This window comes from Phocoena phocoena, chromosome 1 (assembly GCF_963924675.1).
Source record: "Phocoena phocoena chromosome 1, mPhoPho1.1, whole genome shotgun sequence".
NCBI classification, from domain to species: domain Eukaryota; kingdom Metazoa; phylum Chordata; class Mammalia; order Artiodactyla; family Phocoenidae; genus Phocoena; species Phocoena phocoena.
This window is the reverse complement of record NC_089219.1, coordinates 183,323,664-183,338,176: the sequence shown is the minus strand read 5'-3', so window position 1 is coordinate 183,338,176 and position 14,513 is coordinate 183,323,664. Positions and strand designations below refer to the sequence as shown.

Genomic DNA, 14,513 nt, shown 5'->3' with positions numbered 1-14,513 from the left:
GTTTATTTAAGTTCAATTGTAACAAACATAATTTTGGGTCAAAAGTATCAAGCAATGAATTTCACATATTATACAGAGAACAATCCATGTTGCAAAATCGTAAACACTATATGAAGATGACAAGATAGGTTTTCCTGAAATTTTAAATTAGATTAAATAAGCTTGAGATATTGTACTAAATGCTAGCATATGGAATATAAGATTTCCAAATGTTAATTTAGTTAACTTTCTTATAGTAACTATACACACCTACTATCTTATGTCTATTTCTAGAAGTAACATAGTAAATTATAAGATATATTTCAGTAGAACAAGGAGGCCATCTTGAGGTCATTCTAGAAATGTACATGTTATTCTTACACAGAGCTCACACACAATTTATGATTTAAAAAAATACAACCTTTGAGCAAAGTTAATATTTTCCGTATAAAATGTTATGTTTCTTAAAAAAAAAAAAAAGCAAAGTTTCTCAAGAGCATTTAGATTTACTTGAAATCATCCTCTCTCTCTCTCTCTCTTTCTCTGCCTCTTTGTTTCTGTCTGCCTGTCTGCCTCTCACATACACGCACACGCACACACACACACACAGACTACAAAGAAGTTGTTTTTTGCCGAATGATGGATAAAATTTAAAATAAGTATAAGACTGTACAAAATGCTTCAGCTAAACTGTCTTAAATATTTTTCTACAGTTGTAAAATAGAAACTTCCCACAAATATTTGTCCATGCCCTTCATTAATCCATTGTATATCTACTTTGCCTTTCTAGTTCTAGAAAAATAGAAATAACATTTAATGTGAGGTTTTGGGTTGCCCCATGTTTGCCTTTTCCTATGCACTTTGAGTTAAAACTGGACTCGCTGGACCATTGGCAGAATGTTCTGGCCCCTCAGGGCCACTTGTGGGTTTAGAACTTTCATCCTCTTTATTTCCTTCAGGAGTCTTATCCAGGGCACCAGGTGGACTCACACAGTTAGCATCCTGCTTCGCTTTGTCCACTTCATTATCAAATTCAATTTTATCTTCTTGTTGGTTGTTTTTCTTCACCTGCCCATTCTGGGCAGGGCAGATGCTAGCAATGATGTCATACAGGAATTGATATTGCTCCTAATAAAGGGAAGAAGGAAGGAATTACATAAAAGGTTTATGTCATTATTTTTACATCAGATGAAAATTAGCAAGACTTAATCGTTTACTTGGGCAAGACCTGGGTATCAGAAAACAATTCTCATGTGTTTTCATAAAAAAGAACATTTTAAATGGTTCACCCTCCTTACAGTTCTAAAGGACTGACTGCAGGGCAATCTTCAGAATTTGCCTTGTAGCCATACCAGACTGGTGTTCGGCCCCCTTGCAGGCTGTGTGGGGTGTCTCATTCCTAAACTTTTGCAAAGGAAGCCATTTTTGGTGCCCACCCTCTTGGTTCATGCCTACATATCATTTAGCATCAGATCAGGAGTCACCTGCTTCAGGAAGCCAATCTGATCCCCTTGGGTTAAATTCAGTGCCCTCATTCATATTCTTCTAATAGTTTCTCTGTCATTTCACTTACTACATTGTTTAATAAATGTCTGCCTCTTCCTCACACTAAACAATGAGTCTCTTAATGGCAAAACACGTAGCAGGCACTCAATATACTTTTAACATCAATACATGTAAGCTCAAGGTCATACATAAGTAAAAGCTGCCTATATTTGAGTGAGTAGTTAAGTTTACTTTGTTACTAAATCCCAGACCATCATCTGTGGTCACTACCACTTACAGAGGACACAGCTTAGATTGATTATGACAATGCTCACCCATTATCCTCTCTGTATCCACACCTCTTTGCAAGGTGACTTTGCAGGCCCTTTGGACAAAGGTTGGGTCTATGACCCCATGCCCTACACCTGAGCTGGCCTGTGACTTGTTCAGATAATAAAATGCAGAGGAAGGCATGTTCCAGTCCCAAGCCTGGGATCCAAGTGGTCTCACTCTGCCCCTAGGAACCCTGCTGCCTTTATGGGAATGTGTCGGGCTAGGCTTCTGGATGAGGAGAGACAGGGGATCCACTCATCCCTATTGCCACAGCTAAACGCCAGCTAACTGCCAGCCTAGTGGCAGTCAAGGTCCTTTTGGACAAAGTCAAATCGCCGTGGACACATCAGCGACAGCACACATATCCGTGAGCCTGGTCCAGGCTGGCTAAGCCTAATGTGATCAGCAGAAATCTTCAGCTGATCAAACATATTATTGAATTATAATAAACGTTTTTTTTTTTTCAGTTTCTAAATTTTGGGGTGGTTTGCTACACAGCAACACAAATGGATACAGGATTAAAAGTGGGGGAACTGAGGGAATCCATGAGCTTTTAAAAACATGTTCTTCAAGAACCACCACCACAAAGTGTTGGCAAACTCCAATTAGGTCTCTTATTTATACTAATAATAATTCAATGTGAATTATCATGTAAAATGGAATTTAAAAGAGAAGACTAGAAAAGTAAATAGAAAAGAAGTAATGGAAAGGAGAGGATCAGAAGAGGGGGAGGGGAGGGAAGGGAAGGAGAGAGAAGAAATCGTCAAAATAAAAATGCAAAACATGTTAAAAGCAATGATGACAGGGCTTCCCTGGTGGCGCAGTGGTTGAGAGTCCGCCTGCCGATGCAGGCGACACGCGTTCGCGTCCCGGTCCGGGAAGATCCCACATGCCGCGGAGCGGCTGGACCCGTGAGCCATGGCCGCTGAGCCTGCGCATCCGGAGCCTGTGCTCCACAACGGGAGAGGCCACAACAGTGAGAGGCCCGCGTACAGCAAAAAAAAAACAAAAAACAATGATGAGGTATACTTACAAATGTGGGAACCATTCCCGGCCTAGCTTTGCGTAGAGATTTTACTGCTTGAAAAACATCTATCACTTCTTCTGTTTCTGCACTTTCCAAGAGATTTAACAAAGCACAAAATATTCCTGTTTGCTGAGATCCATCTCTAAAAAAGAAAGAAATAGATTAAAAAAAAATTCTACATTATATGGAGAAAGTGACATTGGAATAAAAATTGAAAGAGAGAGACAAGAATACATGCTTCCACTTCATGTTTACTGTAATTATTTTATTCCAATATCTTAAGAACAAAACTTTTCTGCTAAGTGTATGTTTTATGCAAACTTTTTCAATTTGGGAATATAATAGTCATTTAGTTAAAAAAAATATTTGTCGTAAGCTTTAAAAATATACTTTCTTCTATTAGTACTTTACCAATTATAATGCACTTTAATTTACATCTGAAGTTGTTAAGACAAATATCATAATATCCGCCAGACAGATGAGGATACTGAGATTTAGGGAAGATAAAGTCATGGCTAGAAACTGATGAAACCAGAAATACTGGACCTGATATTTTGTAAATTACTAAACCACATGCTTTTTCTCCTCTCTTCTGCCTCTCCAGTGCTTTTTACAAATGTTAACACTTCTGCACCAATAGAAAAATGATACCTAGTGAAGTTATTTATTAAAAAGAGGGCAACCAGATTACTTACCAAGCTGTGAGAGGTATGTTAGATTATAATAAAAATTCAATTTAAAGAATATGTTAATAGCAGAACTTTATTTATTGTACATAACAAGGAACATATAGTAGGTATTCAGCCATTCCCTAAGAAACACATACAGTTTTAAAGCCTAAACTTCCCGTCTTATTTTTCTTTCCATGTAAGTTTTACCTTTGAACACTGAAATAAATGCCAAAAAGTAATATCTGTCTAAGGTCCTGATTATAGCATATACAATTCTAATAATAATAATGAAGGTTCTCAAAAATTCTAAAAGCCCTTTGCTAGATTTACATTTCTCATTTTACTTTACTATTTTTCATTTCTAATTTACTTAACCATTTTTTATGCAAACATTTTATATCATACACCCTTCTTTCAATATCTCTTATTTAAGGTGGATATCTATCACAGATGAAAGTAAGGGTCTGCATAACAGAAGTTAATCAAATCAAGTATTATTATGGATATTATTAAAATCTTTGCCTTTGGGGTCCATTTAGAGAGTCAGGTGATGGGTTTCAAATCGAAGCTGCTAAACATTGAGATTTCAGTTTAATAAATTGCTTAAGATATGTTTATTGGAGGCAAAGCATTCAGTCTTCTGGATTTTACTGACGCCTAATAGCGTGGCTCAATGCACTTAGGCAGAAATAAAATGCAACATCCATCCATCCGTCTGTCCTTGCATCCTTCCATTCATTCAGGACATGTGACATTCCAGGTTCACAGCCTAACAACATTGCACTAAAATATAATTATTTCTACTGTATTTCTATAATAGTTATGCTGTGGGAGCACATGGGAGAGAGTGTCTGACTCCCTAAGAGGCTTCCACTGCAGTCATGCATTTTTATCTGTTAGGAGAAATAGAATTTAACAGAAGGTGCAAACCAAGAGGTCAAGAAGGATGCTGATTTTTAGAGCACATCCCATCAAATCCCACCCACCTGCAGTGAATGAGGAGAGGCACATTCCTGTGAAACTTATTCCCTTCAGTGGAATTCTTCTTGGGAAGTTTCTGTTTGAGACTCTGAATCATTAAGATTAATTCTTTGGGCTCCACGGGCAGCTCTTCCCCATTCCAGTTATTGAATTGGTACTGGAACACAGTTCGTGGATCTTTCCTCTAAAACCAGAAGGGAAGGGAACATAAACTCGAGTGAAGCTCAGCCCATCTGATAAGTTGATAGTCATGTTTTCCTCACAGTTACTTTCATTTAAATCATTTAAATTTTTTATTCTGAGAACATTATAGAGAGAGTTGCTTTGTGTTCATAGAATGGTTTATATTAGTTTTTCAACCAGATCAATTACCCCAAAGATACATACTCCTGAAATTGTTTGTATACCTTGGAATGTCTCAGTTCAAATGCACGGATGGTATAGGCTGAAGATTTATTGGTGTCCTTCATATGAACTTCTACGTCTCCATATGTTTGCTTTCCTTCCTCCCAGTACTGAGAACAGGCTTCCTAGAGAAGAAAGAACATGATTCAACATCATCTGCCCAAGGGTTCTGTTTGTTTTTAAATGCACTCAGAGTACCTCTCTCTGTCTTTGCTCTATCCCTGTCCTTTTTCTCTTTTCTTCCCTCTGTTCTATTAAATTTGAAATTACAACTTGTGCTCTAAAATTGAATCTTAATCATAAAGATCTAAAATCTATTTGAAGTATGTTGGACATCCATTCAACAAATACATGGTGTTGCCTTGTGCAAATCAAGGGAACCTAGGGATAGCCAAGGTGGCCAGGGCACCACAGGAACGGCTCTGCCATCCCTGGTGTAGATCTCAGATTTGTTTTTCCCTTCCTTCCATGCCCTTACCATCACCTTTTCAAAATGGATGGATTGACCAGACGTTGTTCATGACCCCTGCAATAACTTAAGTCTTTCTGTTCCTCCAGGGGTCCTTGGGGAAGGAGGTTACACCTCTTGGAGCTTTGTCTCTATCTTGTCTATATCAGTTGATTGAATATCCAAGGAAAGGGTCAGATTGAAGAACAGGTGGATCACAAAGGTATTTCCTCCTTCCTCAAATGGTTTCCCACCAACTACAGTCCCACAGTTGCTGACCATGATAGGTATTCCTGCCCACACTCCCGTTCCATTTCCTGACTTTCTCAATTTAGATGAAGGAAAAGATTGCTAGAATTCCACATTGAAAATCTGAACATAGATTTCTTTTTTAAAAAAGAAAAAACAGAAAGATTAAAAAAAAACAATTTTCTATGTACAAGGGTACATAGGGAAAAGAGAGAGAGAAAAAGAAGGCATATAGTATAATGCGTACTTATGAGAATATTTATTAAATAAGCTTTAACATATGTCAGATAATGTGTTAGGTGCCAAAACTAAGATGTACTGCCAGGTAAATTTTGATAACTTGAGGTATTCGGAAAGGCTCAAATACATGTAACAGGCATTAGGCAGAAGATCAAATTAGATCTCAGGTTCACCTCCAGCTATAGAATTGTATGACAATAAATATTACATGGATATAAAGAAGACAGGATTTAGAAACATTTTCCAGAGTTTTATCGTTCTAGAAGAATGGGATCAAAATGGGAAGAGAAGGCATATTTAGATACATGGAATGTCAGGAAATCAAGTCAATGATGAGAACACAAATGATATGTTAAGATTCAGTCAGTAAATCTACTTGCCCAAGGTGGAAAGTATGGAAAACATAAACATATGAGGAAAATGGAAAGATACATAGGGCTCGATTATTGAGGGTCATAAATACCAGACTGAGGAGTTTGGTTTCTATCCTGATAAAAAAAAAAGGAAAATGTGACTGTTTGTTGTTTTTAGCAGAGGGTGGCACTGGGATTGCTGTGCCTTATATGATCTGTGAGCAGTAGGCAGGGCTGGTGAGGGGCTAACAGGAGAGAGGGTCAGAACCCGAATGCAAAACTTTGGAGGCCAGCGCTCAGATGGAAAACGGGGAGAATGAACAAATGGAATTGTGTGACAGAGGGATCAAAAGGACTCAGGTATAGCAATCAAGTAAGTAATCCAAGAATGAAGAATCAGATTTTAGGACAGAAAGACTTAAAAGCTTCTTAAAAGTACAAACCTGGTCTCCATTCTTTAGCTCTGTCAGCATAACAATCACCTTGACTTTTCTTTGGAATATCATTTGCCAAAAGTCACCAATGGTCTCTTTCAGTGGTCCCTGAGCTGCAATCATCACTTCAGGTTTCCAATAGCTCTTTAAAAAAAATAAAGGTGAGACTTAGTTACTAGTGCTGGAGAGCGAACAGTGCATGTTTAAAGTAACCATTTGAAAGTGCACTTAATTTGATATCAATGCTGTTACCTAATATTAAGATGCTTAGGTCCAATCCTGTGATAAACCATAGTGGAAAAGCATATAAAAAAACATTATATATATATCTGAATCACTTTGCTGTACAGCAGAAATTAACATGACATGGTAAAGCAACTATACTTTAATTTTTAAAAAGTGAGAAAAAAAAGATTCTTAGGTCCAAAAAACAATGTGATATGTATATATAAGATATTTACTTAGTTAATGATAATACCTGACTAACAGTGTGAAATCAAGTTTGGAAGATATTATTTTAGGAAACTAACAATTTTTCCTTCCCAATATACCATTTTTTCTACTGGAAAGCTTAATGTGATGGTAAAAAGAAAAAAAAGCATAAGCATTTCAAGTTATCTTCATCATGCCTCTAATTTATGTTTATATATTCTGCTATCTTATAATTAATAGTCTATGAATACATATCGATATTTTAAGAAAACTGGGAAAAGAAATAAATTCAACTTAGTGTACATGCAAAAAGTATTTACTGAATTACTAAAAGTTCCTTGTTTGAATTCTCAGTGTATCCAAAATAAAGGTATGTGACACAGACTCATTTAAATATTCAGAAAATCGGAATGAAAAGCCTTTAACTATAAAAATATGCAAATTTAGGTTTGCTTACAATTTGGGTATATGAGTGAGTATAAACATTTTCAAATACTTGCTTTTGCTGAAATGTCATTATTTTTCAAATTATATTATAGTCATGTTTGTCATAAACTGTAACTAATAGCATTGTTTTGTTCTGTATCGACTCATTAGGTTTTAACATCTGAGTCTTGCAATAAGTTAAGATATAGCATTAAAAGTGGAAATTCTCATGTCAATCAATACATAGCTATGGTCAAGCTCATCATTCTTTTATAGAATCACATATATTTTTTAGCGTCGGACCTTGGGTTTTGGAAGCATAAGGACCTACCATTACAAAGGAGGCATTGATGTATTTGCCCATCTCTTCCGAGTCACTGTCATCGTCAGAGGACTCATCTGAGTCGTGCTCACTCTCCTTGCTCATCTCCAGTTCATGCTTAAGTGTCACTCTGTTAAAGTCATCTATGCAAAACAAAGTAGCAGTCAGTCTTCCTTTAAAGGCCCCTAATCTCTGCTTGATCAACATGTGGAAATTAGAAAGTCACTTAGAAGTGACAGATTACATGATGTCCATGTATTGATCTACAAGGAATGAGATCCTGCTCCACTTTTATTGATTAACAAATTATTTTTTAAAAGTCTAATAGAAAGAAGATCCCAAGAAAGTTCCAGGAAAAAATATAGACCATAACTCTATGTCATAATGTTCCATACGATTATGCAATCTTTGATATATATACTTTAGTTTTCCATGGAATATCATCAGGCTGATGGATAAAAGTTTTAAAAATACATATGTGTTAATAAAATACATAGCTTAAGTAAAAACCTGATTTCTCAATTACATCATATTAACATTCAATTAACAATCTTAATTCAATGGGTATCTCAGATAATTTTTTCAACAAGAAAAGTATTTAGTCCATAATTTCTCACTGTTTCTCAATTTCTTTCATTTATAATAACCTGATCAAATGATCTGATTAGCTACAGCACCATCAATTCCATATTTTAAACTATATTCATAAGGACCTCTTCAGTAATTAACTAGGTCAGCCATGCATTGATCCAATTTATTTGGTTGTCCAGCTTATTACCTTGGGTTATATTTTCTCCATGCTAGTTTTAGTGTAGGCAACTGAATAAAATTATAGTTGTACCAGGTATGGTCCTATCAATATACTTAAGTAGCAAAATTCAAGTCTTGAAAATGATGCTTATTTTGATCTGTTAAATTTGATGATTTATAGTATATTTCCCATCTACTTATAACCTCCTTGGTGTAAGGAAGGGATAAACAGAAAACGTAAAGGGAACAAAAGGATGTAATTTTGCTATTTAGCTATTACCCTGGAGTAAATAACTGCAATAAACTGAAGATGAGAGAAAACTGGTAAAGAGGACTTGGCTTTTGTCCCCCAGCTTCAGAGGTTACGTCTTTCTGAAAACCCATTTCTGAACTAATTGGTACAAAGAAAACATGGAATATTGTCTGTCCTCCGAAGTCCATTGTAAATGTTTGGGGTTCAATGTATTTGCTACAACTAAAATTCAAATAGCCTATAACTATTCTCTACTGTCAAGCAAATGTTGAAAACTTGCTTCCAAATGGTTTGTGTGTGTGTCTCACATTAAACAAATTCAAAAGAGAGCTTCACTTTGTCTGATACAAAAAATAAAATAAGCTGCATACATGGAATGACGTTAGAATTCCTGTTTTTACTCTTATTTTCTTCTTGATTCCCAGTGTGCTGTGTCCTCCAGCTCCTATATGAAGGAAGTCTCTGAGGGGAAAAAAAAAAGAAAAAACAGAAAGGAAACTCCTTTAAAAATTTATGTATTGGCTTAGTTTATTATTGTAGCGTAAGATGCTCCCTAAGAAAAGAATTTCACCAGGTTTTGTGAAATGTGCATACGTTCCCTAAGGGCACAATTTTTAAGTTTGCCTCTGAATTTTTCTTTATAATTGCTCAGGTATTAAGTACTTTGACATGGCAAATTTGAACGTATACAATTATATAACAGAATATGTTTCCCGGTTAAGAGGTGCTGGATAGCAAAATAGTATGGTTTATTCTTGTATAAGTTGAAAGCAACGCATAGATGTTGATTATTCTCCATATTGCAAAAGCAATGGTAAATTATTTTAAATGATCCAAAGTAAATTCTCTAGATGAAGCATTTGCCGAAGACTAGGCTCACGTTTCAAATAATCAATACCTCATTTCTTTAAGCCCTCCAGACTCTTTCCCTCTCCCTCGCGATAGCTAATCAATCAGTTGGCAAGACCTATCATTTCTCCGGTTGGAGCTCTCAAATCCTTCCGCTTTTCTCTCTTCCTACTTAGTCCAATCTGCTTTCACTTCTTACTTGAAAACATCAGCAGTTTTTTCACTGGCCTCTTTATCTTCAATCTCACTTGCTCTAATCCTTCTAAAACACAAAACAGAGCAGGTCCCCCCTCAGGTTTTTGGCAGCTTCCCATCTTTGTTAGGAAGGATTCAGCATGTGTACAGCACAGAAAGCCTGTCAGGAGATGCCCTTGACTGTCTCTGCAGCCTCACCTCCTGCTGGGACCCCCTGCACTGCAGCCAAACCTACTTCCCCCAGTCTTGGAAGGGGCTAAGCTGTCCTTTAACTCTTAGCAAATTCTCAGGTGTGTTTTCTACCTGGACTCTCCTTGTCCCTTTTTCTCACTCTGCTAACCTCTACTCGCCCTTTAGATATCTGTTTACAGGTCAGTCTCTACCGGAAGATCTCCCTGCCTGCAGCATTTTCTTCCCAATAAATAACTTAAATAAATATTTGTCAAGTGGATGAATAACCTAAACTGAGAGAGCTCATCATACAAAGTTCAGGAAGATTATACACACACATTATACACATATATGTTTGTGTATATATAGGTATGTGTGAATATGTATTATATATAAATGTTTCGAAAACTATGGTGCCTTCTTTCAAACTAAATATGGAAACTTGTTTCAAATCACACTCCAGCCTCTTCATTTCTTAACCTCTTCACCTCCTATAATTTTCCTCCTCTCTTCAGCCATCCACATTCCCCACTCCACTTTTGTAGGTAGGTTTCATTCCAAAGATTGCATCACTTTAAAAGTTATGACTTCAACCATCCTTCCTATGGAAAATTACCTCTATTCTTCCCAGTAATTTATTTTAGTACCTCCAATCCAGCAATCTGCAATCCTATCAAAACCTTTATCATATTGTTTTTACTCCTTTCTTTTTTTCCCTCATGTCTTTCTGTGGCCAATATGCTCTTTATTATCCACACTGTATCATTCATTTGCAAACACCCTTAGTGCCTTTGCCTCCCAACTTTCAATTATTCACTTTAAAAAATTCTAGATGGGTTTAACCCAACTATACACAGCTCTAACCCCAATGTTACTGTAGGAAACAAAAACAAAACAAAACAAAAAACCGACTGGTTCTCTTTAATTTCATGACCATAAATTTCAAATGATCCGATAATTCTGGCACCCCTACCACCTTTGCCTTGGAGATTGCTTTCCTACTTTGATAGAACTATTTCATATGCTTTTCTCTTTCTCAAGCATAAGCCCTTCTTTGCCCTACTCACTTCTGTCTCCCTAAACTCCCAACCAATGATCTTACTTCGTATTCTCTTGAGAAAAATAAGGCAATTAGACAAGAACTGCCTCAACTTCCCGTCACTAATCTACCAACCAACCTCCATCTCTACCCTCATTTTCTGTCTCCCTTTCTGCTTAGATGGAATAATTTCACTGTTTCTATGAGATCTGTGGTCACTACCTGTCTGGATCACACCCACTCCCCACGTCCACATACAAATCACTTTGATTCTTGTGCCTAGAATTGTACTCAGTACAGAGCACAGACTCAATCATATTTGTTCAGCCAAAGAATTTACCGTTTTTTAAGTAACTTTACATATGAATGTTTAAATTAAATGTATAAGTGTTTTAAACAGTGTCTGTCTATATGCAGTATAGTGGGGTTAGTGTATCAAAGGTGGTCAATTTATCAGCTAAAAGGGCAAGAATAAGAAAACACCCCTCTATCGAAGACCATGCCAGTAGCCTACTAGCTGGTCCATCACGGTGACTATCTCAAGCCCCACTCCCACCCCAGCCCCACTCTGATCCAAAACATTAAACGATTCTGCATCTGATTAAAAGCACATTCCTGGTCTTGCTGTGAAACTCTCTGAATTGACCAGTTTGGTAGTTTACGGAAAGATTCAATAAACTGAAAATCATAGGTGAAAGAGAAAAGTTACAAAACATTTTTTTGACAACTGAGCAATTTGGAGATAGAGATGCCAACTCTCTGAAATCACAGTAAGCTACATCCTAGGTTAGTTTTCAGAGTAACTCCCTGATAAATAGGTTAGGACACACATATTTATCTTAGTTTCTGTCTACCAGCTCCAGCCAGTTCATGTTCCTAAGTAGTCATAAACTCCTCTAACTATTTCCTTTACAAACCAAAACCAGATGTAATTTTTAAAGGTGAGATGCTACATTGCCTTTGGTGGGCCAATTTTGTGGCCATATGCTATTATTCTGACACTTTATTTTATACCAGCTTAATGAAAAATGGTTAAAATGTTGGCTGTAGAATCAGATTTCTTGGTTTAAACAAGTTTCCTACGGAATAGCTGTGTGCTTTCAGACATTTCTCTTAAACTCTGCGTGTCTTTGTTCTCTCATCTGTGCTCCATTTTATGGCAAAGCCCAAATACAAGAACTATGTCAAGTACATAGGACAGCACTGGAAAAGAGACAGAGGTTCAAGTTATCTGTAATGGTGCTCTTGTTCTCACTATTGTTACCTGGAATTCAGCCTCCAGTGGGGAAGGCTCACTGGGTGGATCTCTTTTCTTCATGTTAGACAGATATGAATGTAACTCAGACAAGCTCACTTCTGTTTCCCCAAACTGATTGTATTCCACCAAGGCCTGATGGATCAAGATGTACTGTGCCTACAATTTCAGGGAAGAATATAGATAATTAATTGATAACTTAAAGTCCTATCAATCACATTTAAATAAATTCTACATTCCCATAATTTTGCTCATATGGAGACAATGTATGGAGAAGAAAACTGATATCTGTAACATTTAAATAATCTGGAAGTTAGCTCTCATGGTTCTATGGGATATAAGCAAATTCCATCCCAGATTGTTTTTTTCCAGAAAAAAAAAATAGCTTGGTAAATAGATGAGACATCTACAAGGTAGGGCATAACTTATATCTCATTCCTAACAGTTAAAAAACATTATCTGTTACTTCCTTCTGTGACTAGTATTGAGTCAGTAAGTTAAATTACTAATATATAAAACTATAATAAGTTTCACACTATATCTGAGAAAGAAAAAAGCAGGCTGATATTCCATAGAACATATTTTTTAAAAGAGTTTCCTAGAAGCTTTTAATAGAGAAAATTGTTCTATAAAGCACAATAGGCCAAACCCATATTTAACAACCCTAACCTTTTATCATATTTGAATCCACCATTTTTAAATAAATGACATCTTTCTGATAAAATTCAAGCCACTTTAACACCACCTCTAGTCCCCTGAGTTTGGCTGTAACATCCTTCCACTCTATTGTGTTTTTCCACAGGAAATAATTTCTTTTTTTTTTCTCGTGTACAATCTGTTTTTATACTCCTACACTAATATCTATGTGTTTATAACATTGTACGTTTTTGTGTCCTTTCTTAACAATGACATAAATTGAATTGTATACGTTTCATCTGGTGACTATATTCACTCATTGTTTTCATCTGAGCATCTACCTACACAGAGAGCTACAGACCTAGATTATCCTGTCAATCACAGCAGAGCATGTGTTTACAAAGGGTCCATATGTCCACATTCTGTTTGCTCATTCCCATATTGATATATAGTTAAGGTTTTCCATGTTTTTGTTATTCTAACAATGCTGAACACAATGAACATTCTTGAACATGTTTCTAGTTGCACACATTTGCAAATGCTTCTCTCGGTTATATGCATACATGTAGAATTGCTGGGTCAAATGCAGACAATTTTGATAATAACCATTGTTTACAATTACTGACTACATGCATCTTCCAGGGGCTTGTCTAAGTGCTTACTTGGGTTACCCTTTGTGTCTTAACTCTGTAAGGTAAATACTATCATTATCTCCATTTTACATATGACTTACCTGAGGCACAGGGACATTAAACATTGGTAAAATGGTGCACAGTATTAAGAATAACAAGCACGATTTGAAACTACTACATCTAGTTCCCCAAACCAGGCTCTTAACCACTGTACCGTCCTATTCTTGTCTCCCCAGTTTTAACTTTATGAGATGCTGCCAAACTGGGTTTTGGTATTTTAAAATTTTTCCCAATCTGATATGTGTAAGTGCTATTTCATTATTATTATTTTTTATTTTTTATTTTTTTGCGATACGTGGGCCTCTCACTGTTGTGGCCTCTCCCATTGCGGAGCACAGGCTCCGGATGCACAGGCTCAGCAGCCATGGCTCACGGGCCCAGCCGCTCTGCGGCATGTGGGATCTTCCCGGACCGGGGCACGAACCCGTGTCCCCTGCATTGGGAGGCGGACTCTCAACCACTGCACCACCAGGGAAGCCCCTCATTATTTTTTTTAAATACATTTTATAGTCATCCTCCTTCCACAGTACTCTCAGCCACTAATGCAAAATGCTTCTGACTGCAATTGGTGCTTTATTTTTCAGGAAATTAAAAGAAAACAATTTTCACCCACTGTTCGAGGTTGAGAAGAATTTGGATTTCCTTTAAGATCTCTACTCCCACCACAAAAAGATTTAAGCCAAAAGGCATAAGTGAGGATAGTGACTGTGGCCTGGAACATACCTCCACCTGAACCATCAGGCACCTCTGTCGCCTTAGCTTGACGACATAGCCATAGACATCCACCTTGCTCTCTGCCTCCAGGCCTTCTAACATGGCATCAATTCCAATATAGGTGCCTGTGCGTCCAACACCAGCACTGACAAAACAAATGAAAAGGTTGAAGGT

The 14,513-nt window shown here is 36.8% G+C and overlaps 1 protein-coding gene across 1 annotated transcript in view; it reads right to left on the bottom strand.

Moving 5' to 3' along the window:
• Positions 1-831: 831 nt before the first annotated feature.
• The window catches only part of PTPRC (protein tyrosine phosphatase receptor type C), a 122,148-nt gene continuing 108,466 nt past the window's right edge, over positions 832-14,513 (bottom strand). The window contains exons 26-34 of the mRNA XM_065871958.1: positions 14,349-14,484; positions 12,307-12,456; positions 9,160-9,250; positions 7,795-7,928; positions 6,615-6,749; positions 4,884-5,006; positions 4,482-4,660; positions 2,831-2,966; positions 832-1,107 (exon numbers count right to left, since the gene is read on the bottom strand). Coding sequence (XP_065728030.1) covers positions 832-1,107; positions 2,831-2,966; positions 4,482-4,660; positions 4,884-5,006; positions 6,615-6,749; positions 7,795-7,928; positions 9,160-9,250; positions 12,307-12,456; positions 14,349-14,484 — 1,360 coding nt within the window. The remainder of the gene's footprint in view (positions 1,108-2,830; positions 2,967-4,481; positions 4,661-4,883; positions 5,007-6,614; positions 6,750-7,794; positions 7,929-9,159; positions 9,251-12,306; positions 12,457-14,348; positions 14,485-14,513) is intronic.